This window comes from Siniperca chuatsi, linkage group LG11 (genome assembly GCF_020085105.1).
Source record: "Siniperca chuatsi isolate FFG_IHB_CAS linkage group LG11, ASM2008510v1, whole genome shotgun sequence".
NCBI lineage: Eukaryota > Metazoa > Chordata > Actinopteri > Centrarchiformes > Sinipercidae > Siniperca > Siniperca chuatsi.
In genome coordinates this window covers 9,120,220-9,148,086 of record NC_058052.1, presented here as the reverse complement: position 1 = coordinate 9,148,086, position 27,867 = coordinate 9,120,220, and the positions used below count along the sequence as shown (strand labels likewise).

Below are 27,867 nucleotides of genomic sequence, written 5' to 3'. Positions count from 1 at the left end.
GGTGGCAGAGACAGTGATTTTGATTTAGCAACATTTATTTGTTCATTATAAGTTTTTGGTAACATGAGCACTGTTCTGCCTGTTAGTCCTAAAAAAAAACCCTATCCAAGAGCACAACTAAAGTAAATAAAACTGACTCAACAACAGGGATGGATGCCAGACACCCCCGGCGAATCAAAGGTTAGTGTACTTACACAAATGTTTAGAAAAGTGTGAGTGATGTGCTAGACAACGCACTCTCATTTTACTCTCCTGGTTGTCCACTTCCATCATGAACCTAAAGCTCCTCTTCTTTTGGCTCTTCCTAGCGGTGCTCCTCATACCTGCTGAAGTATGTATTCACTCTATATATTATACAGCAATTGTGCCGCAATAAGCAAATGTATTGGCTCTTGTTTACACTGTTGCAATGTTTGATAATGCATTCTGCTGTGAATAAAATGCAGTTGCGCTTGTTGTCCATGTTTCTGTTTAAAAAGATGAATTCACTTAAACATTCTTCTGTCATGTGGTGCTGTCAAATTATTATTCAGCTGGCAAATAAAAATCACAAGAAACATCAGGATCCTGAGCATGGGACATCTGAGCATCGTGGGCATGGGAGACCTGAGCATCGTGGGCATGGGAGACCTGAGCATCATGGGCATGGGAAACCTGAGCATCATGGGCATGGGAGACCTGAGCATCATGGGCATGAGAGACCTGAGCATCATGGGCATGGGAGACCTGAGCATCATGGGGATAGGGGATGTGGGCAACCTAAACCTGGCAAAATAAGAGGACGATTTAAGGACATAATTGAGGGTAAGTGCTTCTTTTTATTTCTTTTATAACATATTATAAATAGAACAATATTTGACATTTAGTATCCTGTAAGTCCTCACAGTGCTTCACTGTAAATATCTAGTTTTATAGGGTAAGAGAGAGAGGAAGACTTTAAGCTTCATATCTAATAAAGGAAACATTTTTTTAGACTTCTTCTTTAAGATCATAAACAGAACTGGTGATGATGACGATGATGATGATCATGATAACGATGGCTGGCTTTTTGACCTTCAAAAGCTAGAAGGTGAGAGAGTTGACACTCAGGTATTCTGTCAAAGTATTTATACCAATCTGTGTGATGTTGCAAGGTTTCGTGTCACCTAAAAGGCCATATTACATTGGAAAGCTCTAATTTAAAGCTTCCCCGTCTTGACTTTTCTCATTTCTCAGGCCAATGCAACCCAAACCCTTGCCAGAACAATGGAGTGTGTGAGCAGAAAAGCAAGGGCAAATTCGAATGTGATTGTCCCAAACCTTACAAGGGAAAGAGATGCGAGAGAGGTTTGAAAATAATTCCCTTTTTCCCATGCTGTGGTTGGATTGCAGATTGGTCATATATGCACAATATATAATGAGCAAAAATGAATCAAAACTATTATGTTATGATCTCAGGTCCTAAAATTTGTACGAGAGGTAAATGCGGGCGTGGTGAATGTGTGCTGACCTCAACTTTCCCGTTCTATGAGTGCAAATGCAAGGAGCCCTTCCAGCCTCCAGATTGCACAAGTTGTAAGGAGTATTTCTTTGTCCAAACAAGACAGAATACCTCTTTTCCACAAGTTTCTGCAGTTCCTGAAAGCAAGCTTTCATTGTTAACTGTTTTTCTCCAAAGTTTCAGTTTGTGAGCCTAATCCATGTAGGAATGGTGGAATATGCATCAAGGATGGTAATGACTTTGACTGCCAGTGCCCTTCAGGGTACAGAGGACGTTTCTGCCATGTTGGTAAATACTACACCCTACATTATTGTTTTCCCTTTCCCAGTCAAATATATGCATCATCATTACTCATATACTGACTGAATGTGGTATATTTCTTAGGCCCAGGTGACTGCTATGTGGATGATGGAGAGTCATATCGTGGCAATATGAGTGAGACAGATGATGGCGATGAATGCCTCTTCTGGAACTCTCACTTCATCTTGGAGAAAGGAGTTGATCCCTTCAACTCCTTCGAGGACAAAGATGGACTTGGGCCTCACAACTTCTGCAGGTCAAGAGAAAATAAATAAGTGCATTCAAATAGCAGAGGACATCTACAAGAGGACACTCATTTACACATTTTCTATAACACAGAAACCCAGACGGAGATCGTAAGCCCTGGTGTTTCTTCAGAAGAGGCTGCAAGTTGCTGTGGGACTACTGTGATGTGACAAAGTGTCCTAAACCAACAGGTCGGCTTTAAAGCTTCAGACAACTTCCTGATTATGAGTGTGGTGAACAAAAACAGTTGTTATTTCCTTGTTATCTTCTTGAGTGTGTTTTCAGGTGTGGCGCCATCTGAAATTGTCCCTACAGACCCTGACCCCACTGCTCCCAAGCCCCAACCTACAGAACCTGAACCTACAGCAATCCCCAAGCCCCAGCCTACAAAACCTGAACCTACAGTAATCCCCAAGCCCCAGCCTACAAAACCTGAACCTACAGCAATCCCCAAGCCCCAGCCTACAAAACCTGAACCTACAGCAATCCCCAAGCCCCAGCCTACAAAACCTGAACCTACAGCAATCCCCAAGCCCCAACCTACAAAACCTGAACCTACAGCAATCCCCAAGCCAATAACTACCAAACCCCCAACGACTGAGAAGCCCAGCCAGGCTCCACAACTTTCTTCTACACCCACTTCTGTTCCTCCCATCTCCGGTGCCACTGCTCCACCGCCACAGTTCTCCACCTGTGGGAAGCCTCAGCCAAAAAAGGTCATTACCCGAATCTTTGGGGGTCTGAAGGTCGCTCCCGGGGCTGTACCCTGGCAGGTGTCCTTGCAAGTGAGACCAAAGAACTCCAACCAGCCATTCAGACACATCTGTGGAGGAGTTCTCATCGCGAGCTGCTGGGTACTGACAGCTGGACACTGCATGTAAGCACAATCATAATGACTACAAATCTGAAAAAACACAAAACACTGATTGTGGAATAGCGTTCACATGTGGACTTAATCGTGTGTGTTGTTTGTGTTTGAACAGTGATCAAACGAAGGACATGCAGGTGGTTATGGGGAGTCTGTCACTGAATATGGAGGAACCCACAGAGCAAACCATACATGTTGAAGAAGCTATTTTACATGAGAACTACAGGGAGACTCCTGAAGCTGTTTACAATGACATAGGTGATCCATCTCTCTCTCTCATTTAAATAAAATAAGCACTGATGTTACCAGCAATATCAAAATGTAATATCTAAATCAAAGATCTTACTGATGGCATCTTACCTCTGTATCTTGATCCTTTTTAATTAATTAAGGATTGGTGAGAGTGTCAACAATTAGGGAGAGAGTCAAATAGTACCATTTGTAATACGAATGATGAAATGTACAGCATTAAACTATAAAAATAGTAAAAAGTAGAAGTAATGAGATTGTGATGTAAAAATACAAGAAGTTAAGTACTTTATCATTTCATTTTTTATTTTGTTGTGATGTTTACCCAAACTGCGTTTCCAAAGCCTTGTTGAGGCTGAATGGCACTGATGGAGTTTGTGCCACTGAGACCCAGTTTGTGAAGACAGCCTGTCTGCCTGATGGCCAACTGCCTGATGGGATAGAGTGTACCATTTCTGGATGGGGTGCCACTGAGCAGTGTAAGACCACTTTCGCATATTCAGCTACAAAATAAAAGCCGTCATTTTCATTCAGATCTTTTGTTTTTTAGAGGCGCTTCAGGGTTGAATGTTTCTTAGTTTAAAGGACCCTGTAGACCCTGAATCTTTTTAATCTTATTTGCATACAACCACTGAAAATAAAAACAGCTTTGTTGCATTTGTTGTTATATTGGTTAAATATAATTTTGCCACCTCATCTCTGCAGCTAGTTATGGTTCCAACCACCTGCTGGAGGCCAATGTACTGCTGATCAACCAGAAAAAGTGCTCTGAACCCACTGTTTATGGCAGAATCCTGGATAATACTATGTTCTGTGCTGGCCACCTACAGGGAGGGGTGGATTCCTGCCAGGTTAGTAGAGGAAACTAACCAGTTAAATGAATGCTATTATTCAAAATATCTGCATGACTAAGGTCATTATTTGATTATCTGAGGTTAGTTCTTAAAATAGCTGTATGCAGCAGTGCATTTGCTATCTGGTCAGCTGTTTTCTCTTGTTTCAGGGTGACTCTGGAGGACCACTGACTTGTAAGCCGAACGATAGCCATGTAATTTATGGTCTGGTGAGCTGGGGAGACAAATGTGGAAGGCAGAACAAGCCTGGAGTCTACACACGGGTCACTCACTTCCTGCAGTGGATCAAGTCAAAGATGCAAGCAGCATCTCCAAAAGCAACCTCAGTATAGGCAAGGACTTGGTTATGTATGGAGCAAGTCTAAGTCATCATGATTTAGCTTTTGGGTTTTGTACAGTTGTACCTGGTATTTTGCTTTTCAGGTCTACAACATCATTTTAAATTCAAATGCTACTTAATTCAACCATTAAAAAAACTGACAAAGCATTTAAAAAAAAAATCGAATTGTGTTGTCGTTGAGTAAATGTGCAGTGTCATTTCAGTTTAATGTGTTTTTCCCTGTAACAAATGGCCTAGAACAGAAAAACCTGAAATGTACTGTACATCTAAATGTCATGTTTCCTTGGTTTTCGCCTGTAGAGTCTCCCCTTAATAAACACAAAATTACAGCTCAAAATCAAATAGGGTTACATTTTCCCATCATTTTTTAAAAGCTGATTTGTCTATTGTTCTATGTTCTGTTGATGAGCCACAAAATGTGCTCCAGCTTTAAGGTCTTTGAAAATGTCCTGGGTGACAGGTGGATATGGATTTTCAGCTCTCTTTGGAAAGTAGGTATTTATATACACAGAGGAAAACCATACTGTACGAATAATACGAGTGTACGAGCTAAGTCTCTTGTGCTCTGTAGACTTACAGTGTCACTGTTCATGTTATTTGGCCTCACTGGGTATTTTGTTTGCTGCAGGGCAGCAACTCTGTAGGGCCACTGACATGTGAGAATGAAAGCATGCATGTCCTCCATGGTCTGGTGAGCTGAGGGGACAGTTGTACAAAGAACAAGCCAGTAGTTTACAGATGGGTCATTTACTTCCTGAACTACATCAAGTCAAACATGAGAGCTTCTGAGCTGCTAACCGAACAGATAGACTTTACCAAGGAACAAAGGCACTGTTTGAAGATGCACCTGATACCACAATATTTACTGTACATGACAACTGCAGACACTGAAAAGGTAACACAGAAACCACTATACGACTATAGACTAAAAAAGTTAAAATATCTTCTCAGCTATTTTTCCATACTTAACAGCTTTCTATAAAACATCAGCATGATAGGATCACAATAATATAATATCAGAACACCATAACAAAGTATTTTAAGCCTTGCTCTCTCTCCCATTGCTGCTTGTAATGAGAAATGTATGCTCGTCATCTATTTTAGCTCTAGCTATAACTTCTCTTTAAATACAGTGGTAGGTAAATTCCTTGATCATAGTTTTTGTCATATAATTAGACAGCCACACATATTTTACAGCTTCCAAAAATTGACTAAACATGGGACAACATTTGTAGAGAAGAAATATAGAGTATGATCAATGAACATCATTTAATTTTGTCCTCTAAGTTTACTTTTTACCCCCATTTGTGTTTACATGCCAATCCCACGGGTCCTTAATCCAAAACAAGGTAAGAGGCTGCCTGTTCAGTCCATTCACATCAATGCATGGATTTAACATGGGGTAGAGAGGCTCTGTGCACTGCACACAGAAAGAGTGAAGCAGGATCGTAGCATCAGCATCATAGAATGACAGCTCCCCCTTCTGGAGATTTGCCAGTATGCCCAGCTTTCTAACTCTTTTTCCCACTGACAGCTGCTTCTCCTGGGTATCATGACATGCCAGGTACTGTCCATCTCCATGGTAGATGCACCAGGATGTGTTGTTCACACCCAGCCTGGAGGAACTCTTGGAACTTGGGCCATCTTTTTTATTGACTGGCCCAGTGGTCACACCTATTAGCCAGTAAGGTTTCTCCTGGACAATGACCTCCCAGTAGTGCCGGCCAGCAGTAAAACTCTCCTGAGCCAGGACACTGTACTGGGAGTCATATGGCTGAGGGCTCAGAGCTTCACTGACTGGCTGCCTTCTCCAGTACACTTGTTTCCTGTCCTGGGATATTTCCAGTTTCGGATGGGCTGTGTTGGAGTCCAGAGCAGGAGAACTTAGATCTGGAAATAAAAATCTACATTCAGAACACAACTACCGAGATAGTGGGGATTGATATTAGATTGTAAAACATTGTATTCCGTACTAACATGACCACATTCGTGGAAAGTGTTGGGAAAGAGCCACTGAGAGGTCATCCACCAGCCTCTCTACTGTTCTTAGCTTCTCAGGGTCACACAGATCTCTGTCTACTTCCTGGATTGGTGCTAAATCCAAAGGGTCGCTACAATAAAAACCGAAAACCATTAGAAGGCAAATATTATATACCAAAAGAATTACGCAATTAGGATAGAAAAAAATAGTGACAATATACTCACCAAAGATTCTGTGCTGTGATTTGCTGTTGAAAATAAACACGTCATGTTCTACTGTATGTATTGCAATCGCAAAAACATTTTAGCTGCATTTGTACAAGAAGTTCACATGATCACAATAACACACTGTCATAATATCAGGTATCATTCAAACTACCTGTAGGAATCGCAGATCATTTGTTTCTTGGAGAAGTGATTTGCTGGAGGCTCTGAGGCTGTCTATCTCTTTGATATGAGCCTCCATGATGCCCCTATGGGCCTCCAGCCACTCTGTCATATGCGTCTCCTCTGCATCTATAATTTGCATCATCAGACGCTCATCACCATCCAGCACAACACGGATCCTGCTGTACTTGTCTGAGACTCTCTCTCTGAAATCTGCAGCAGACTTCTAGGAAATAAAAAAAAACATTATTTAAATACATACAAGAAGGGACTCTGTGAATGAAAAATAGATGATTAAAAAGGGGTATTTCACATTGACTGTACCACTGTTTGCGTGTACAGTAACTCCAAGTCTGTGATGGCATGTTCTGCTTCACCTCTCCTCTTCAGCAGTTGGTTCATAGTGGTCTCTAACATGCTCTAAAGACAGAAATACAACAGGCCTATAGAACATAAATACCCCGACAGAGACATAAAGCAATGATCAAGACATTTACAAGAAAAAAATAAAACACTCTAGCAAATGACAAAACAATACTAATAATCACCTTGAAGTCTGCGCAGGCTTCATGGAGTTGAAACACTTTGTGGTTCTTGTGCATGCCGACCAGAACACACAAACAGCACACAGGGACCCTTTCCTCCATACAGAAGAGCTTCAGCTCATCGCGGTGCTCCCTGCACTTCAGAGACAGCAGATCCCCCGTCACCTCGACGAGTGTGTGCTCCCTCAGAGCAGACCTCTGCTGGTGCAGCAGGGCGTGAGCCTGGCAGAGTGAAGCATCACAGGTCAGACAGGTCCTTATGGCCACTGATGGTGTCTCTATGCAGTGGTCACAGTGGATAGTTGAAGATGATTTGGTTGCCCTGCTTGGTGTTGTTGTCTGTAGACCTGCTGTTGATGGCCTGTTAGTGGTGAAGTCCTTTACTTTGGTCTGAAGGCTGGTGTTTATCTCCAGGGTGAGGCCAGAGGGGAGGAATATCTGACACTCTGGACAGAAGAAAGGACCCTCATCAGACCCATCTGTTCCCCAGACAGCCTGGATACAGGTGAGACAGAAGTCATGTCTGCATGGCAGCGTCACAGGATCTGTGTAGAAGTCCTGGCAGACGGGACACTTTAAAGTTTCCTCAACAGTCCCCATAGCTCTACTTGCACCTGTTATGGCAGCTCAGTGTGCACTGTGCTCCTGGCCTTCCTGCTCATGAATGTTTCACAGGCCTCTCTTGGCATGCACGCGCGACTCATGTGCTTTAGTGTCAGATTACTAAAGATGAGTTCTTCCAGTAACTGTTTCAAGCCATTGACTCTCAGGAGACAACACAATTGAATGGCACATTTCCAACAAACTGGATTAAGTGAATTAAATTACCAGTTATTTGTCCTAAACGCAGTAGCCTACCATTTAAAATCGAATCAAACTAAATGAATTCATTTTAGTGTGAAAGTTCCTTCTTGACTTTGGGAACAGCAGTTTGCAAAAGAATAATCTTAATTAAAGGCCCACTTACTAGCTTTCAACAGCATCTCAAGGTCTTCATCAGCAAATGGAGTTTGCTCGGATGTCATGGCATGACAAGTTAAATTAGAGATTATTTTGTACAAAATGTGCCTAAAGTAATATTCAGTGATAGTTAATTTTATTAAACAAATATGTGACATTGAATTTAATTTAATTCATTCGGATAAATTCATTGTGTTTGAGATATAATCGAATCATTATTTTCATTATAAAACATGTAACGTTAAATCATGCAACAACAGTAATTAATAATTTATATATGTCTTTTACGATAGGCTATCCGCAACTATTTGTATTTGGGTATTTACAGCTATTGCTGTTGTCAGTTTGTTTTCCCAATGTGAATAAAAACTAAAACTAAATTTCAAATATGAACTGCCAGTGTTGTGTATTGTTACCTTCTATCTCTGTGCTTGTACTTCCCATAGCTACATAAGTGTCCACCCATCAAAAGTACTATTTCTGCGTACGTAAAGACCGATTTTCTTACTGTAAGTCCATTTCTTACTACATGAACGTATCCGGGTATCCTGCGTACACGTCGTTCGCGCATAGCTCAGTTACAGCACTTCCCAACCAACGTGGGCTGTGGATGTGGCAGCAAAGCACCGCCAGTCCGGCTGACTACGTGTCTTCTGCAGTGCACTCAAGTGTAGTTGTGGGTGGTTTTCTAGGTTTTCACATTGTCAGGTAAGGAGTTATTTTGTACAAAATTTCTTCTGTCCATTTTGTCGAAGCTAGGCAGTGAGGTAGCTCACAGTAGGTAAAGCTAGCTAACGTCAGCTAGCCCCAGGTACGTTTTGACAACAGTAACGCTAGACACGTAGCTAGCTACTATCTGTTAGCCTTATTATCTAACTTGTACAACTTCAGTGGCTTCACATATGTTAGAGTTTATTTGTGTGAACAGCACCTATCCCCTGTATTTCACATGGCAAATACTAACTAATCCAAACATCATGTTCACTTGGTCATTGTGTCACGTTACCAACACAATGCTGATAACCTCATGACACATGGTGCAGAGCTTTCCAGTGAGACTAAAATAATGTTCAAATGAATGATGTTAAATCATTTTGGTTTTTTGTTTTGATATTTTATCTTCATTAGATTTTAAACCATGGTGTAAATAGCCAACCATGCAGCCTGTCTGTCATATCCAAAAGCTGCTTATCTCAGATGAGGTTATTGCACTGTTACAGTAACCTGGCACTGGTTTGTATTGTCATCACAGCTGTCCTCAAGTGTGAGTGCCATGTTTGCCAGGCTGGCCTTGTGCTCTCGCCTGCCATCCAGAATCCGGCAGTCAAATGTCTGTCCAGTTTCCATCAGAACGTTTTCCCAGGCTAAATGTAAGTAACCAGCCAACATCTTTGTCATACCTGAAGGGGGGCACTATTCTCACCATCTTTTTGATCTGTATGCTATAATACTCTTTGGTGCATGCTGATGTGTAATAAAAAGTTACTTTGTTATTCTCTGCAGTCCTGCGCCCACGTCTCCATGGGAAGTCTTTTGCCCACCGCAGTGAGTTAAAGCAGGCCAAACGCATTGTAGTGAAGCTGGGGAGTGCTGTGGTGACACGGGATGAGTGCGGTCTGGCACTGGGACGACTGGCCTCAATAGTAGAGCAGGTACACATTAATATTGTTGATGCAGACCAGAGAGGAACTCTGTTGATGATGTGTGTGTAAGTGTGAGCATAATATTATGTGGGCTCAAGGAAGACTTAATAATGAACTGGACTGAGGAGTGATCTTTGTGTGTCTTGTCAGGTGGCTGTGCTGCAGAATCAAGGGAGGGAGATGATGATTGTCACCAGTGGTGCTGTGGCGTTTGGGAAGCAGAGACTGAGACATGAGATCCTGCTGTCTCAGAGCGTCAGGCAAGCCTTGCATTCTGGACAGAACCAACTCAAAGAAATGGTGAATAATGGTCTTGAACACTGGGAATTTTAGTCCACTCTTTGAGATATGTTTAAATGTTAGATAAACATTTTTCTTTATTTTCTTCACAGTCTTGTTAACTTTAGTGAAATCTCTCTGTTTTTCAGTCAGTTCCAGTTTTGGAGGCAAGGGCATGTGCAGCTGCTGGACAGAGCGGTCTGATGGCGTTGTATGAAGCTATGTTCACCCAGTACAGCACCTGCACTGCACAAGTATGTACCCGACTTTTGTCACAGAATAAAACGCTGACAGCAAATTAGTTAAATGTCACTCAATTCTCTACATTTCTGTCCACTTCTGTAGATTCTGGTCACCAACCTGGATTTTCATGATGAGCAGAAGCGTCGCAACCTGAACAGCACGCTGCATGAACTGCTGCGGATGAACATAGTTCCTATCATCAACACAAATGATGCTGTTGTTCCGCCCCCTGTTCCCAACAGTGACTTGCAGGGGGTAAATGTGGGTACTGTGTGTAGGGCATGCTGGGAATGCTAAATGTGCTCCAGAATTGTGATGGTGGATTGCTTAAATCATGCATAAATGAAAGATGTGTTTCTTTTCACTTACATTTCCATCCTCACTAATGTATAACTTCTTGGCTAAAGGCTGCTTTAAATGTTCATTACTGATTCAAGTAATGGTTGTCTTATTTATAAGACTTATATTTTCTCCCATTTTTGATTATGCACAGACCTGCTTGTGTTATCTCCTTTTGGAAAGAGATGAACGTGTTTGCTTTGCAACTGAATGGGACTGGGATGCTTTTGTTGCATGGTAGCAACTGATTCTGACTATTCTACAGTATAATGTGAGATTTTGCTTTTGGCCTAATGACATTTCTGTTTGTATTTCAGGTAATAAGCATCAAAGATAATGACAGCTTGGCTGCACGGCTGGCTGTTGAAATGAAAGCAGACCTCCTTATTGCCCTGTCTGATGTTGAAGGTACAGAAATAACCACTAACTTGATGATTATGATTTACTTTCCATGTATGCATTAACACTAGTTCTCTTTGTGTTATAAAATGTTTTGAGAGGGCTGCAGCTAAGGGTTATTTTTCATCGTCAATTCAATACCCATCGTAAATTACCCCAAACCCAAAGTGATATCTGTAAATAGTTTATTTTGTCCCACCAACCAAACCGCCAAGAATATTTAGTTTGCAGTGATATGAAGTAGAGAAAATGCAAATGTGTGTATTTGAGAAACTGTAACAAACAATTGTTTGGTAATTATACATAATACAAAATTACTTAAAGGGCTACTCTACTGATTTTACGCATAAAGTTCAGCTTACTCATCATGAGGAGTACTACTTAGCCTGTGAAGACAGTTCTGTAACAAACTGGAAGTGTGGGGTTTCAAAGAAGTGGGTATTTGGAAGGCAGAGGGAAGCTAATGAAAGATGCTATTGAGCTACTGTACATCATGGGGAATGTAGGATCTAGAGCTGGGCGATAAAACGATTACATCGAATTTCCGTTTTAAATCAATGCAAAAAAACGGCTGGATTGTAAAATCAAGATTTAAACTACGAATGTTATAATGCAGGGAAATACAGCAACTAAGCACTTGTAAAACAAGCCCCAATCCACTCAAGTCACTCATCTACACAAAATGTGTAGATGATCTCATTCATTTTTTAAATTTTTAATAAGGAAGACACTCATTTGAATTATATCTTGGTCTTTTTAGTTTGTTTAGTGAAAAACAAGAAGAATCTAGATTAAAAGCGTGAATCGTGAAAAGTTTAGAAAAAAATCAAGATTTTATTTTTTGGCCATAGCGCCCAGCCCTAGTAGGATCTCGTGCTTTTGGAGCTTTTAGGCAATAATATGGTGCATTGCTTTTATTCTTGAACATCTTACTTCGAAGAGTTAACTATTAATAGAAACTGTATACTGTCTGGCCTCTTGGTCAGGTTTTTCTTGATCAAGAGATATCAATAAATATGTGACTGCTTTAGTTCTGATTCTGATTAACCCTAAAAATCTATTCCACAGGCTTGTACGACAGTCCCCCAGGAACAGATGATGCCAAGCTCATTGATATATTCTATCCTGGAGACCAGCAGTCAATCACGTATGGGAGTAAGTCCAGAGTCGGCATTGGTGGTATGGAAGCCAAGGTAAGCATGACAGATGATGTTATCTCAAAGTGTAAAAAGGACTGAGTTGGTTGAATGATGGAAAAGTTGCATTATACTTAACCATGTTGTCTGAATCAGGTGAAAGCAGCCCTTTGGGCACTACAGGGTGGCACGTCTGTTGTCATTGCCAACGGCACAAATCCTAAAGTCACAGGCCACGTAATCACAGACATTGTGGAAGGGAAGAAAGTTGGCACCTTCTTCTCTGAAGTGAAACCTGCAGGTACTGGGTACAACCATCTGGACAGAATATTTTACCCACTTGTTGTGTTTGTGTTTTTATATTTGATGCATGTATTATTATCACCAGGTCCAACTGTGGAGCAGCAGACAGAGATGGCCCGGCACGCAGGCAGGGCTCTGGCCTCCCTGCACCCAGAACAGGTGAGTTTTTTGCTCTGCCAGTGTGCTGTGGCTAACTGTACTAAGTGTAGTAGTATATGAGGACAATTTTCTCACAGGGACCAAATAGTTTTCAGGCTTGTTTGCAGTAGAATCATATATGACACAATAGAATGGTATTTATTGCAATTTATTTAGCACTGATATATTAAGATATAATCCAATAAGTTTTCCTGAATCTTAATATTAAGTCCCCTAAATACATTATGTTGACCTCCTCATTATATCACTCCTAAATTAATTTAAATGACAAGATTACAATAGGGAGAGAGCATCTCTTGGTTAACACTCTGCATACATAATACATTTAAAAACCTATCAACAATAAAACAGGGAAAAAATTAATAATTTTGACAACAGGATGCAAGGGGTCGCCAAACTCATTACGTTTTGCATTGTACTGGTAATATCTTTAATTACTCCTGATCCTGGTATTTGTTAATCACATCCGGGGGGGGTGTTTGTTTTTCCAGAGAGGGGAGATCATCTGCTGTCTTGCTGAGCTACTTACAGAGAAGAAAGATGAGATTCTCAGTGCCAACAAGAGAGACATGGAGTTAGCAACAGCATCAGGTACAGAGGCACAGAGAAGATACACTGATGTTAATCCACAGCTGCATGCAATCGTCTGACTCAAATGCCATGCTCTGCCAGTGGTTATCACTCGTCTATAGCACTTCCACTAAGGGAAACTGGCATATGAAGGATGTTTGAATCATCTATTTGTTGGCTTTGGTTGGCATTTATCTTAGCTCTGATGTGCATCAGCCATGGTGTCAGTAAGAGGCTTATGAATGCATAGTACTTGTAAATTTACAAGTTTGGTGGGAGTCATTCTGTGCCCTGTGTTGTAAGGCAGCATAGCGTAGGGAGACTTATTTTTAACTGCATGAGCAAAGTTCTCACTCTTGCTTTACAATGCCTCTGCATGCTGAAAGCAAAAAGATTTTCTCTGCATGGAGTATTACATTGTCAGTGTTATTTGTTTATTCTATTTCCTCAGGTCGTTTCTCCCAGCCTCTGATCAATCGCCTGAGTCTGTCAACTGCTAAGCTGAACAGCCTTGCCATTGGCCTCCGTCAGCTTGCTGTGTCCTCCAGGGATAGCGTGGGTCGGGTGCTGAGGAGGACCAGGGTGGCCAACAACCTAGAGCTGGAGCAGATTACTGTCCCCATCGGTGTCCTGCTGGTCATCTTTGAGTCACGTCCTGATTGTCTCCCACAGGTCAGTCAACCCCAACGCCCAGCTTGTAGACTTAATCACCATTAGCTGCTGGTCTGGGAGACTTTTTACATCTTTGTCATTGAAAGATAAACTCACATTTTCATGTATTTAATATTGTGTTTCAGGTGTCAGCTCTGGCTATTGCCAGTGGAAATGCTTTGCTACTGAAGGGGGGTAAAGAAGCTTCCAACACCAATAAAATTCTACATCAACTCACTCAGGAAGCACTTTCCATTCATGGAGTGGCAGATGCTGTTCAACTGGTAAAAACTGAAAGCATTATGTTATCTAAACACTGTGTTTTTTTTTTTGTTTTTTTTTTACATGATTACAAGTTGAACTCAGATATTCTGTGATATGCAAAAAATTTTCCTTGATGTGTAGGTGAGCACACGTGAAGAAGTTGAGGATCTGTGCAGACTAGACAAGTTGATTGACCTGATCATTCCAAGGGGCTCGTCCCAGCTGGTCCGGGACATCCAGAGGGCAGCAAAGGGTATTCCTGTACTGGGCCACAGTGAGGGCGTCTGTCACGTCTACATAGACAATGATGCCAGCATAGACAAAGCGATTAATGTTGGTATGTGGTTCCTGTGTGTACAGTAGCTGTGAAAGTTGAATTTTGATGATTGCATTTCTGCTATGGTTTGGTCGCAGTGTTCTGCAGGTTGTAGAACTCGAAAATATCTTGTTTTCATGTTTTGAGTACAACTAGCAGCTGTAATTGATTTTACATGTTGCCCAAGAGTTGTGTTTATTAACTTGTTGGGGTGACCCAGAACTGCTGGGTGAATATACTAACTTATGTTTAATTCTAGTCAGAGACTCCAAATGTGACTACCCTGCGGCCTGCAATGCCATGGAGACCCTCCTTATTCACAGAGATTTGCTGCGAACTCCCATATTTGACCAGATCATCGATATGCTGAGAACAGAACATGTAAGAAACATGCACTCCATAATTTTGGCACAAGTATTACACATAGCATTAAACTATATGGTTATTTTTATGAAGGTTTGAGCTCCAGAAACAGGAACAAACTTTCTGGAGAGGTCATTTGGTACTTAATTCAGGTCAATATAGTATAATTGCTTTTGTTAATTTTTGTTTGATTATTTCATTGATTAAATCATTGTGCTGTGGCTTTCTCCCAGGTGAAGATCCATGCAGGCCCCCGGTTTGCATCCTATTTAACTTTCAGCCCATCTGAGGTGAAGTCCCTGAGGACAGAGTATGGGGACCTGGAGTGCTGCATTGAGGTGGTAGACAGCATGCAGGAGGCTGTGGACCATATCCACAAATATGGCAGCTCCCACACCGATGTCATTGTTACAGAAAATGAAGAGACAGCTGAACAGTTTCTGCAACAGGTGGACAGCGCCTGTGTATTCTGGAACTCCAGCTCTCGCTTTGCCGATGGCTACCGCTTTGGCCTAGGTATGTATAGTTACAGGCATGGTTTTACTTCTTAATGCCATCTGAGAAAAATATGAGAATATACATCCTTTTGTAAATGCATCTAACCTACCACTGTCTTGAAAATGGGGCAGAAGAGTTACTTTTGCTTATTTTGCAGGAGCTGAGGTTGGTATCAGTACGGCACGTATACATGCCAGAGGTCCAGTGGGTTTAGAGGGGCTTCTGACCACCAAATGGGTCCTTCGAGGCGAAGGGCACACTGTGGCTGACTTCTCCGAGCAAGGCAGTATGAAATACCTTCATGAAAACATCCCCGTCCCCCAGGGGAGCTTTAGTTAGGTGTCAAACCAAAGAGCCATCAACAGGAGTCAAGATAACTGATGTCTGCAGAGTTAATTTAAAGTTTAGTGTCTGTCAGTATCACTCCACTATGTTGGTGAAGGACACATGCTTGCAGAACAGAGGCTACTTTTACTGGACAACCAAGTTCCTGGTTTTGTGAACATGACTGTCTGTTACATGGCTGGCGAGAGGGAAATGTATTCTGGTAAAAATAAAAAATAAACAAATTCCGTTATGTGTATGTGACCGTTGAAACATAAAGTATAAACGGACAAAGCTCTTTGTCGAAGGTCATTTTTATGGTAGAAGAAAAAATTAATCATTGGCCAATCTGATTTTTCTAACTTATTTTTCTACGTACAAACTCCCTTGGTCTTTTTGTAATTTACTGTTAAGTGTTGTTTGTGCAGGATCTTAGTTCAGATTTATTTTGCTGTCCTTCCTCTTTGCACAGATGATGTAATAAATATGCTGTACAGTTCTTTGCTCATGATGTTGTTTTATCTGTCACAAATGTAATAATGAAAAAAATCTGCATCATAATGTCCCACAAATGCATTGAGTGTATAGGCTGATTTTAGTTATTACACAGTTGCTCAATTCAGCACTGCACAATGATTGAAGACATATGTAAACAATACAGTGGTTCATTTAGTTCTTGAAGATTAATACATTCTAATTAAACCAAATCAAATCTACAGCACAAAGCTTCGTAGATATGAGCGGTCTGGATGTTAAGCACTTTCAAAGCTCCCGCTTGTCTTCACGCAGCACTGGTGACGTATTGGGTGTGGGCGGGGTGACATCCAGCAGTGCTTGCCCGAACCCGGACACCGGGCAAGCTCAGCTGTTATCTGTCTCGATATTAAAGATGGCTGGAAACAAGTCTTACACGATAGTAGAATATTTCGGCGGGGATGACGGTTACCGGTGTGGTTACTGTAAAAATGAAAAGGGAAACTTTTCTCATGGTAAGCTAATGAAGTAGCGAAGAAACAGCCAGTAGGTATCGTTGAACTGGTTTATGCTAACGACATAGCTCCGTCTACTTGCTGGAATAGTACGTTAACTGGTTAGAGGGCTAGCTAATGTGGCACTGTAATCCCAATGTCAGTATTTTTTTTATTTAAAGTTATGTTTGCTGTACTTACATTGCAAGACCAATAACGTTACATTCTACTGAGTGCACACATTAGTTAGCGTTAACCTAACTTTACTTGGATAGTGTTCAGGTTATTAAATCAGTTTTTAGCCCTTAGCATCTTATAGCCCAACTCTTTCATCGTGGGAGACAAACCCAAGACTGTCGTAAAATATAATGAGTTAAGATAATTAAGCAAGAATGGGCTGGTGTTATTGAATTACTATTCAATAATGTTATACTCAAGAATAACGCTGTAACATTAGCAGCTTAGCCGTAGACTTGTTAACATCTCTACTAGCATCGAGCTAGCTAACGAACAGCCAGTAAGCAGAGCAGGACAGGGGACCACTCACAAGCGAAAGTGCAGCCGTCTCTCTCATGTGGTCTGTCATTGCCGTGCCACTGGAACTAGAGGCCTTTGCGTGTCAGGTAAAAAGAGATGCGGGAATACAGGGTGTGTTATCGTGTATTTACATATTTTGATGTGGAGGGCACAGATCTGATGGTCAGTAAGAGCACATATGCGACTTGTCAAGTCACATAATATGATAATCGTCTAATTGTCATCTAGTGAATGGTGCATTAGCTACAGTACTTTATCATACTTTTTTTTTTTAGTGTTGGCTGTAATTTTTTCAGGTGTAACAGTCAATGTGGCTTATAATATAAGATGAGCCTAAACATGAGACAGAGGCGCACTTCCAAGTGAACTCTGAATTCGTTTGTTTAAAGTGATAATATAAAGAAACAAGGACACAAAAACAGTCAGTGGATCGAGCATTTATTTATGCCAGTTTCTGTTAATATTTTCTCCTAATCCTCAAAATGTCGAATTTTCATATGTAATGCCACCACTTTTTACTTAGCATTAGGGCTGTCACGATATCACACTTGCATTACACGATTGGAATTAACGATAAAATTGCAATATCTATAGAAAATTAAAAAAAGTTAGCTAGCTAGTTGCTTCATCTTCGTTTTTTAAAATGTTTTATGGAGGGTGGCAACCAGCATTAAAGGGACAGTTCACCCCAAAATCTAAAATACATATTTTTCCTGTTACTTGTAGTGCCATTTATCCATCTAGGTTGTTTTGGTGTGAGTTGCCGCGTTTTAAAGGTACCAGTCTGCATTTTTAGACATCTCTACAGCCGATACCTTTTAAAACTCGGCAGGTCACACTAAAACAATCTAAATGGATAAATAGCACTACAGGTAACAGGAAAAAAAATATATTTTTGATTTTGGGATGAACTGGCCCTTTAAGGTGCATTATCGCCACCTACTATGATAAAGCAGAACGGAAAGAAACGGAAATGATTTAAGAGGCACTGGATTATTCACATGATATTGTCATGTGTATTAACATGATTTCAATTTTTCATTTTTAAATAGCACAATTATCGTCAATACCGGTATATCGCCACACTCCTACTTAGCAAACCACTTCAAATGCCTAATCACAAATTAAGTGGAAACAACAAAATTGTTTGTTTACACGTGTTTGTCAGGAAGTTTTTCAAGTAAATGTGAGACTTGCACAAGCACATAACTTTGATTATATAAAGGGCTATTTGGCAATTGGTGGGAAACTAGTAAAAATCAGTGAAAGTTCTAAGACTATATTTTTGAGTCTTGCATTCTTGGACAGCGACAAACCAGGAAGGAGCCTTTCCACCCGCTGCCTGCTGTATAACTGTATACTTACTAAAAAGTAAGGGAGGCTTGGTATATTAGGTTAATTTAGAGGTAGAGTTTCATTAGCCCACAAAAATCCTGCAGTGCCAGGAACATTCCTTCCATGAATCTGTTCACAGGAAGTGTGACACAGACTAGACAGTCACATGCCATGAAAGTTTATAAACGTTCTCTTGAAAGTGAAAGTGGACAATTGAGCAGAGCTTCAAGGGTACTAAAAGATGCCGTACTGTATGTTGCGTCAAGAGGCTTTTAAAGGCAACCAAGGTTAATGTAACTGTGCATTTTTGGAAGTTCTGACTTTGATACAGAGCTATAAAAAAACTGTGTAAGAAGATGGGAAGGGATTTTCTGTGTGGGACAGAACGGTGTCATTCAGTGGAGGTGAGGCAGGTTGACTATAATTAGGGTTGAGGCAGTTCCTAATGCAGTCAATGAGCGTTTGGGCTAAGAGCCCACAGACGAGAGCTGTTGTAAACTAAGGTAAGGTAATCTGGATATGTTACATCATGTGGGCATGGCAGGTTCTGGGGAGGAAGGAAAACTCCCTGTGTAATTCTTGTAAGTCATTAGTAACAGTGTTAAAAGGTTATAGATGCCTTGTATGAATGCAGATTAAATTAAAGTGTACTGGACTTACAACTATATTTCAGGCCACCAAGGTCCAGTTGATTATTTTCAGGCTGTGGCAAAAAAAACACAAAAAACCCAAACACTTTACTGATTTTCAAGTAGTTCTTCCTCTATAATTTGTCGCGTTATATTCTTCCTGTAGTGCTTGTGTTTTCCTGAGAAGACGTGGAACAGTCTACAGCTCACCGGAGTGATTATCAGATATCTGAGCAGTGTTTCTGTTATACTATAAACTTTCCAAGCAGGTGCTCAATAAGATAATGTTTTCCTCTATGGGATTGGTACAGTGATGTTATCAGCAGTGTTTTTATATGCAAAGCAAATGCGAACCCACACTACATAGTACAACATCTGCCGTCCTCTGTGTTACTGTGTCTGTCATGCCTCAGTGGAGGCAAATGGATCAGGTGTGAATGATGGAAAGGCACTCCTGTTGTGCCATGATGACAGCAGCTGTTTCTCTCACATGCAGCTCACATGGCATGATTCATTTCTTCTCTAGAACTATAACCTTTTTAAACTTCGGACTTCCTGGCTAACTAGTTATCAGGCTTTTTCAGGTTTGTGGCTTTTGTGTGTGGGTATACAATTAATCCAATACACGTCTTTTTGTCAAATTCAACGAATATCTCCTCACGGTCCGCTAGCTGTCGTTCAGTGTGCGCTGAAAAAAACCTCCGGTGTTTGTACACAGCCCTGGCTCTGTAAATGGGAAACAAACAAAGTGGCTCGGACCGAGTCACACAACACTATTCCAACCATGATTTGAGTGTCTCTAAAGTTAAATGACTTGCCCACGGACATAAAGCTTACTTTCTAGTTTGCCAAGATGTGCTGTTGTTGTGATGTTAGCTATAGTAGCAGGAGAGTTGTGAGTATCGCTGTCTGGATCTGGTGTGCTGGCTCTGGGAAACCGTCTCGTCCTCTCTGGCTGTTAGCTTTGCAACAGCAACTCTAGCACAGTTTGCTAACCCACAGCCTAGCTAACGTTAGTCACATCCTCCAGAATCACATACCCCACCTTTAATTGGCCCTGGCCTGTCCCGACATTTACATATTATACATACATTTATATGCCCGGTTTTAAATTGATCATACATTATAATTCATCTGAAGCCTACTCAATGTTTTTTTAAAATAGAATACTAAAATTAGTATTCCACACTCAAATTCATATGACAATTTGACAGCTCTGTAATTGCTAAGGTCATGAGAATTTTGGGACATGAAAATGGGGCCATAGGGCAGAAACCCCTGAGAGATTACTTTCTAAATGTATGGTGAGGCCATACATTTATGGTATTAAAACATAACTCCCAGAGGATCTTAAATTAGAGATATATGTTATGTATTTTCTTGGGTTGATTTCATTCTTGTTCATGCCAGTGTTATCACTGAAAAATACATGAAGTTCTCCTTTCATTCTGTAAGCCTTTTTCTTTTCTGTTCTGTGTCTTCAGTTGGAGAATAACAGCTTAACAGTTTACATTTTAAACGTGGTTTAAACCTTCAAATTGCCCATATAATCTATTATTTTACTGACATGTATTGACAAGCAAGTCTTAAAGAAAACCTGCAGTCTTGCTGCTGTATCTGCAGGCCTTAGAACTAGCTCCAGTCATTTCCTTCTTCAGTGTTGTGGTGTTGCTCTGTTGGATCACACTGTGTTGTCTCTGTGGACTCTGGCTAAACACCAGTCTCCTGGGACATGGAACATTATACTCAGTTGCAAACTTAGTATGTGTTGTGTGAACTCGTATACAGTGAATTCCCTCGGTTGTTTTAGATGTAAACTGATAGCGGTCTTGTGATAGACTTAGCTTTTGGTGTGTGTTCGTGTGCAAACTGTTTATACGGATGCAGATGAGAAGATCAGGAGTTGAAACGGGGAACTCAGACCTCAGTTCTGGGAAGTAGGATCCAAGCTGCTATGGATACAAATAATACATTTGTGTGTTACCATTGGGGGCTTAAAGCACTGTGGGAATGTACTTTGGGGCACACTGTGCTTTAAGCTGAAAGAAAAATGTGAACCGCCCACCAGACTCTGAGCAGCTCCTTGACAAACCATTCCTTACTTGTGTACATGCCTCCTATTTCAGGCTAAAAAATGAATATGTCTAATTGTCTCTTTTATGCTTTAATTGAGCTTTATCATCATCCATTCCGTTCTGAAAAGAGCTGGGTTAATTCAAGACCCTTTTCTACATGTTTCTAACATAATTTCCTTCAAGTTAGGCATTAGAGAGCATGATCTGATGGATGTTTCTTTCCATTTCAAAAGTATAGTATAAAATGTCATATGAAATCAATTAAATGTTTTAAAGTTATGATGTTCCTTTTGTTTCTACAGGGATGTGGTCTCACACCATGACTGTACAGGACTACCAGGACCTCATAGACCGAGGATGGAGGAGGTGAAGTAGCTGTCTCCTACCTTCACATAATCCCTGCTTAATTACATATGGACCTTTTGACTTTTGTCATTAATGTAGTTAGAGAAATATCATTTTGGATATTTCAAATAATTGATAATGTATTTTAGTGAAGGCTATCCTTTCTTTCCTTTTCAGAAGTGGGAAATATGTCTATAAGCCCATAATGAACAAGACATGCTGTCCACAGTATACCATCAGGTAATGATATTTTACCCATCGGAATGTTTTCCTATGATTCATGCTTCATCTTATCTTCAGAACCGACAAGACCAGAAAAACATAAGGATGACCCATGGTAGTTTGATAGACATCATAGATATGTTGTACAAATATTTAATAGGTGATTTAACAGCAGAAATATATACACATATATGTTGTTCTAACCAAACCTTTACATTTGTGCTCTCTGTCAAGATGTCATGCACTGAAATTCCAGCCTTCCAAATCCCACAAGAAAATCCTGAAGAAAATTAGCAAATTCATTTCCAAAGGAGAATTGCCAAAAGGACAGGATGATGGTGAGAGCATATTTATTTTTGTATAATAGGTATTAATGCATGTGTATTATCTAATAAATGTCTCTGTATTGATATATAGTACATGCATGAAAAAACAGCAGTCAGTCACCTGTAAGCAGTTAGACTATTGGACTGCAAATGCATCAGAATGCGTGGTTGAAACTACAGTTAGAGATGGGCTCAAACTGAAAACAGTGTTGGCACTGTGGCTCTGTAGTACACAGGATGTGGTGTAAGCAATATTGATTTTGTGCCTTTTAGGGGAGCCAATGGACTCAGTGTGTGAAGAAGCACGTCCACGGGATCCGAGTAAAGTCTGTCACTCAGAAGTGAAGTGTGCTGCTGTCACAGACATTCAGAAGGAAGTAGCAGAATGTCCTGCTGTCACAGAAGTTCAGAAGGAGGTAGCAGAAGCTGCACCTACCTGCTCAGAAACATCAAGAAAGGATCCAGTTTCTGTTCCGGATGGAAGAACAACAGCCACAGCTCCTAAACCAGGTAAGAAATCTGATTCCCTTTCAAATGACTGATAATACTCATCAACGATAAGTGTTGATCTTACTGTTACTGACATTAGAGTAATAAAATACTAGTTACTTATTTGTAAAGTAATTACAGCTACTCGTTATTATGTAACACATTACCTATTACTATTATTTTCCTTAATTAAGACACCTCGTAATGTGTTTTTGTTTATTTAACTAAAAACTTGTTTTGTTTGTCTCAAAGAACTTGAATCATAAATCTAGAACTACAACGATTAGTCGATCGAAATTGTTTTTTCAGTTTTTGGATTTTACACTTTTGGTCAAATAAAACAAGCAATTTGGAAAAATCTCCTTGGGCTCTGGGAAATTATAACATGCACTTTCACCATTTTCTTACGTTTTATAGAAAAAGATTTGTCAAGAAAAGAATCGTCAGTTTAATCGATAATGAAAAGAATCATTAGTTGGACACCTACATGAATCCATTAACTTGGATAGCTTATGCCAAATGTACACCTGCTCATGCAACCTTAGTGTGAAAGTGACATTACAGCAGCTGCACACATCAGCCAGCTAATAAGTGGTTTAGGGCAAAGAGAATGGCTACAAGACATCTTTGTGTCAACAGATGGATTTTTTAGTCAATGTCAACAAGTAGTGTAGTTATAAGTATTTCATTGGAGCATGTGTCAAAAGGCAACAGAATGTACTTTTTTGGAAAAGGTTAATGCCAGAACTGAGTAGTCACTTTAAACTATTCAACTAGCCAGCCGGGGCTTTACATGGGACCCCTGAATGATGATTGGTTATCTCCCATAAAGTTGTTTGCTGCTGTTTTCTGTTTTATTATTTATTTTGGATGTCTGGTATTCTTTGAAACTGCAGTAGGGATGACTTTAAAGGTAGTGACGGTAGCTTTTTGACGATTCACTACAATCGATTGTAAGAGTGCCACTGTGGTGTTCTACAATAGATAAAGCACCATTGCTTGCCAGAGGGTGTCACTGTTCACCTTGTAATAGACTCCGCTGTGCAGCAACTTTGGGGCTTATCTGTCATGTTCTCCTCCATCCTCTCCAGTACAGGATGTCCTCACAGCCAACTCACAGTAATGAATAAATAACACTCATAGTGAAGAGATAATAAACTCCTATTAGACACAGGAAGCAGCACTTCTAACAACTGTAACAGTTCATGTTTCAGGCCTCAACCACTTTTTTCTCTCTCAAACATCTTATGAGAACAGGCCCCACGCTCATTAATCAAAAGGCAAGGACGTACATTGGAGCAGGAAAGCTTGATATTGGCACTGGTCGATCCAGATGCAGACATAAACATAAAGAGAAACCTTTCAACGGTGCCAGTGTTCTTCTGCTCTTAACACCTGTGTCAGCACCACACTCTTCTTCCTCAGACTGTCAGAAATAACAAGCCTTTTCAGGAGTCTAGCAAAGAGGAAGCAAGGAGGATTTACTATGTTGGGCCAGTGCTTCTCCACTCCCCCCTTATTCACCTCCAACAGAAAACACCTGGACAAATCTTTCCTCTAGTTTTATGACTGGAGCGCTTTATAGATTTGGGCAGGTTCCAGTTCTAGCTTGAGAAAACATGACTCCCCATCTGCCATATAGCGTATGCAAAGCCAGAGGTAAACAGATACAAGAGTATATATGGAATGCTGCGTTGTGCAAAGCTCTGCTAGGGTCTGCTTTTTAGGGAATCACTATAGTGAAACCTGCATACATGTATTTGTATTAGGGATGCACCAGTTGTGAAATTCTGGGCCGATACCGATGTTTAACAATAACAATTTGGTCGATTGCTGATGTTTTTTGTTGTTTGTTTATTTTGTTTTTGTTATTATAATTCCTCCTTTTGTGCCAGGGAAACAAAGAAAACTTCATTATAAAAAAATAACGGAACTGTTTGAAAGTCATTCAGCCCTTCATTACACTGTCTTTGAAAGAGCATAAATTGAATCATACAAATTTAGGAAACAACCTTTAATATAACCTTCTTTCACATGAAAAACGTTCTTTTTAAAAAACAAAAGCAAAAAACTGCTTCCTAAGCCTTTCTAGCCTGCTATACAACAAATACGAATAACCAACACAAAATTTTGCCACTTGTAATGCGACACAACAGATAAACATCGGCCACTGCCATCGGTGAATGTCATCTTATTTGCTGATAGTAGGAGTGGGCGATATAACCTAAAATTTATATCACTGTATTTTTTTGTTGTTGTTTTTTTATGGTGACGGTATTATATCACAGTACTACAAAAGTAAAAGGGATACTCCACTCAAAACATGATTTTTCCAATTTTCACTTTATTGATAATAAAAGGGCACATATCTTAAGACAGAAAAAAGATGTTATATGTTTATTGGCTCCAAATAGGAATGAAATGAGGTATAGGCCTACATGTGTTTTGGGAGGAGTAGCCTGCCCCATAATGTAGGTTAATTAGTAAATGTAGTGTGATTCATTCTCAGAGTTAGACAAGTTGCAGGATTAGGCATCTCAACAGCATTTATTTGGCAGAAAACCCAAAGTATATTATAAGTACAATAGTCAGTGTACCACAGGGCATATCTATCAAGTACATTTACATACGGCAGCAACACACACACATACAGCAGCACTTGTGGTCTCCCTCTCACCAGATTTGTCACACATTCGCAAACATATTACTGACGATTTTCAAGTCGCATCTCATATCTACTGTGGCAAATATGATTTGTATAAGTGAGCACTACATCACAGCCACCTATGAAAAAAGAAATGTAATCTGCTGTTCGGTGAACACAACGCATGCATGTGTACGGGAACCAGTTAGTTTGAAAACCAGTTGGGACATAACACCGGCGAGAGCAGATGGGTCTTTTGTGTAACAAAGCCAGCCACATTAGCCCCGCAACATGCTAATGCCAACAGGCTAACCTGCAAAATAAACAGTTAAACAACATAAAAATGGCAAAACTTACAGCTTCCAAGTTTTAAGTCGGTACCGATCCATCCTCAAGCTTCAGTTTTGAAGCGAAGCCTGCTTTGTAACTTACAGCAGTCAAAGCTAAAGCAGTCTGCAGTAAAATGGTTAACGTAGTGCACACATATGAGTTTTCCAGTTGTTGTGGGGACATTTCCATCAAAAATAAAGTTAATCCACTGGGTCTTACTTCCTCGGATGATGCGAGTAGATGAAGACACTTGTGTTGGTTTTTGCAGCCAACAACAGAGAAATTGGCATGCTTTGCTCGTAACGTTACCTTCCATGTCTCGTATTGCAAAATCCATGCCGTGGCAGAAAGTGAAACCGGTGACCGGTGACGAAACTGGTATACTGCCCACCCCTAGCCAATAGCAGTCAACAAGGCGAATATCAGTCGATACCGATATCGGTGCATCCCTGATTTGTATTCCAGTTTGAAATTAAGTCTTTTATCAATTCAGAAGACAGTATTGCAGTAAAGTCCAGGGAGACAGTCAGTAATGAAATGTAAGCTGAAACAACAAAATAATAATTTAAAATTATTTTATTACAAAGTAATTTACTAGGGTTTTGGCAAGTTAGGGTTTACACCATTTCCATGAAAGAATAGTGTTCATCAGTGTACCTGTGCAGATTATGGTATTAAAGTGGTGGCATGATGGCTGATGGCCCAAATCTGTGCATTTGTTAAAAGCAGGAGGCAGTATACTGTATTGTAGAAAGCAGTACAGTGTTTTTTAAGTAGGCAGAGTTAACAGAAAGTCGTACACATTACAGTTTCCCGGAGTATACTTCGTATAAAATGACAAGGCATACCCTCATGTTAATATTTTAGTGGCTGCTCAGATAACATCCTCCTCCCACAGTAAATACATTTTGTGTCGCTACATGTTTACATGCAAGAAAGCAGTATGTCACAATTCTAGACAGTTTATGCTGATTTTGAGAGTTGTATGTGTGTTTGGGGAAGCGGGGAGGGAGAGTTTCATAGCTTTTATGAAGTGCTAACTGCTGGAGCGGGAGCAACTGTCTTCCACAGGAACTGATCTGTCAGACTTTATCTTCACCACGTCTGCATACGGCATACGCTGTCCTCAGGAGTGCCTGTTTCTGTGTGTGTGTGAGACAGAGAGAGAAAGTTTGTGTGTAATTAGAGGGAAGACAGGCTCATGGACAGAGTGATCGTCCATAACGGGTTTTGGTTGAGTGAGTGTGATGAACACAGTTCAGACTCTAATTCCTGTTTGTGTGACCAGTCTGCCTTGACCTTGTCGCTATAACTCCCAGGGTTGTATGTTTATATCAGAAGGCTTGCTCAGAAATTCTTCCCCCCTTTAGTGCTTCCAGTCATCCAGTCCACCATCAAAGACTAATACAGCAAACAGGGACATTGAGATGATACACGGACCAGGTAATTTTCCATCTAGTAACTAGTAAGATTCGTGTGCTAATGTGAAACAAATTGTTCACAAGAACACAGCAGTTATAGATACAAAACTTAAGTCACAGCTGGATTGAAATTTAGTTACATTATACTAGAATATTTTGCTGTTGTTGTAGTCCTCAAGTTTTTAGTTCACCCTATACATTAGAAATTACAGTCATGATTTTACGATAAAACATGAAATAAGCCAGAATCTGCATAAACTTACATTTTTCCTATTCACAGGACAGAAGCTGTACCTTACAGTAGAAAAAGTAGCTTGAGTCAGCTGAAGCTGAACGCTGCCAGTGAACTTTGACCAGTGCCACAGTTTTCCTCTCCCCTTGTCAATACCAGGTGTCCCTCATCTTTGTGACGTTAACGGAGGGGAAAGTTAGTAAGTGAGCTGATGGTGGCGGCTGGCAACAGGACAAGCAGGAAATGGCTCTCGTTTCCTTATTGCTCCAAACAGGATGTGGGCGTGTAAACTGTTGACATGGGATGCCCGGAGAGCTGGAGGGCTTGGCAAGAGCCCAGGAGGTGGTGGTGGAGGAGGAGGAGGAGGAGGAGGAGGAGGAGGAGAAGGGGGACAGAGAGAGGGAAACAGGGAGATATTCAGTTGCTTCAGAGAATGTTCATTTTAGTCTTGTTGAGAGAGAAAAACAGAGAAAGTGTATATGTATGTGTGTGTGTGTGTGTGTGTTCTGTTAGTAACAACCTCAGGAATGGGCTACTCAGAGCAACTCATTCTTATGTCTACACCAGCTAACCAAGATCTGTTATCTTTGTTTCTTCATTATTAGACAACAAAAACAC

General features: G+C 40.5%; 4 protein-coding genes and 1 long non-coding RNA gene across 15 annotated transcripts in view; 3 read left to right on the top strand and 2 right to left on the bottom strand.

Moving 5' to 3' along the window:
- The first annotated feature begins 171 nt into the window (after nt 1–171).
- LOC122884470 (hyaluronan-binding protein 2-like) lies at nt 172–4,679 on the top strand. Of its 2 annotated transcripts, none has more exons than XM_044214437.1 (13): nt 172–331; nt 534–804; nt 974–1,069; nt 1,216–1,326; nt 1,438–1,554; nt 1,658–1,768; nt 1,865–2,036; nt 2,120–2,217; nt 2,342–2,903; nt 3,010–3,152; nt 3,488–3,622; nt 3,849–3,994; nt 4,147–4,679. In XM_044214437.1, the coding sequence occupies exons 1-13, from the start codon at nt 272–274 to the stop codon at nt 4,327–4,329; spliced, it is 2,205 nt and encodes a 734-aa protein (XP_044070372.1). In that variant the 5' UTR covers nt 172–271; the 3' UTR covers nt 4,330–4,679. The 2 variants fall into 2 exon arrangements, with proteins under 2 accessions (XP_044070372.1, XP_044070371.1); XM_044214436.1 differs by having other exon boundaries at nt 2,312–2,903.
- Nucleotides 4,680–4,900: 221 nt separating this feature from the next.
- LOC122884467 (E3 ubiquitin-protein ligase Midline-1-like) lies at nt 4,901–8,761 on the bottom strand. 5 transcript variants are annotated; one of them, XM_044214430.1, is made up of 8 exons: nt 8,626–8,639; nt 8,217–8,262; nt 7,253–7,695; nt 7,029–7,124; nt 6,697–6,930; nt 6,543–6,565; nt 6,315–6,448; nt 4,901–6,227 (listed from the first exon to the last, which is right to left on the bottom strand). In XM_044214430.1, exons 2-8 carry the CDS (start codon nt 8,230–8,232, stop codon nt 5,626–5,628), a joined length of 1,548 nt encoding a protein of 515 aa, XP_044070365.1. In that variant the 5' UTR covers nt 8,233–8,262; nt 8,626–8,639; the 3' UTR covers nt 4,901–5,625. The 5 variants fall into 5 exon arrangements, with proteins under 5 accessions (XP_044070365.1, XP_044070363.1, XP_044070362.1 ...); XM_044214428.1 differs by lacking the exon at nt 8,217–8,262 and having other exon boundaries at nt 8,626–8,761; XM_044214427.1 differs by lacking the exon at nt 8,626–8,639 and having other exon boundaries at nt 8,217–8,611.
- LOC122884466 (delta-1-pyrroline-5-carboxylate synthase-like) lies at nt 8,748–16,195 on the top strand. 3 transcript variants are annotated; one of them, XM_044214425.1, is made up of 17 exons: nt 8,748–8,917; nt 9,462–9,579; nt 9,713–9,861; nt 10,003–10,152; nt 10,281–10,385; nt 10,477–10,629; nt 11,031–11,121; nt 12,181–12,305; nt 12,405–12,549; nt 12,637–12,710; nt 13,202–13,301; nt 13,732–13,952; nt 14,078–14,215; nt 14,337–14,532; nt 14,771–14,892; nt 15,108–15,390; nt 15,530–16,195. In XM_044214425.1, the coding sequence occupies exons 2-17, from the start codon at nt 9,483–9,485 to the stop codon at nt 15,709–15,711; spliced, it is 2,331 nt and encodes a 776-aa protein (XP_044070360.1). In that variant the 5' UTR covers nt 8,748–8,917; nt 9,462–9,482; the 3' UTR covers nt 15,712–16,195. The 3 variants fall into 3 exon arrangements, with proteins under 3 accessions (XP_044070360.1, XP_044070358.1, XP_044070357.1); XM_044214423.1 differs by having other exon boundaries at nt 10,477–10,635; XM_044214422.1 differs by having other exon boundaries at nt 10,477–10,635; nt 12,405–12,710.
- A 222-nt stretch (nt 16,196–16,417) lies between these two features.
- Nucleotides 16,418–27,867, top strand: part of LOC122884468 (arginyl-tRNA--protein transferase 1) — a 54,809-nt gene continuing 43,359 nt past the window's right edge. For all 4 annotated transcript variants that reach the window (XM_044214433.1, XM_044214432.1, XM_044214431.1 and 1 more), the window contains exons 1-5: nt 16,418–16,685; nt 21,543–21,606; nt 21,763–21,825; nt 22,042–22,145; nt 22,407–22,643. In XM_044214433.1, coding sequence (XP_044070368.1) covers nt 16,433–16,685; nt 21,543–21,606; nt 21,763–21,825; nt 22,042–22,145; nt 22,407–22,643 — 721 coding nt within the window. In that variant the 5' untranslated portion in view covers nt 16,418–16,432. The remainder of the gene's footprint in view (nt 16,686–21,542; nt 21,607–21,762; nt 21,826–22,041; nt 22,146–22,406; nt 22,644–27,867) is intronic.
- LOC122884469 lies at nt 25,151–27,506 on the bottom strand. The gene is made up of 2 exons (XR_006379888.1): nt 27,281–27,506; nt 25,151–26,738 (listed from the first exon to the last, which is right to left on the bottom strand). It is a non-coding gene; the product is annotated as an uncharacterized LOC122884469 (long non-coding RNA).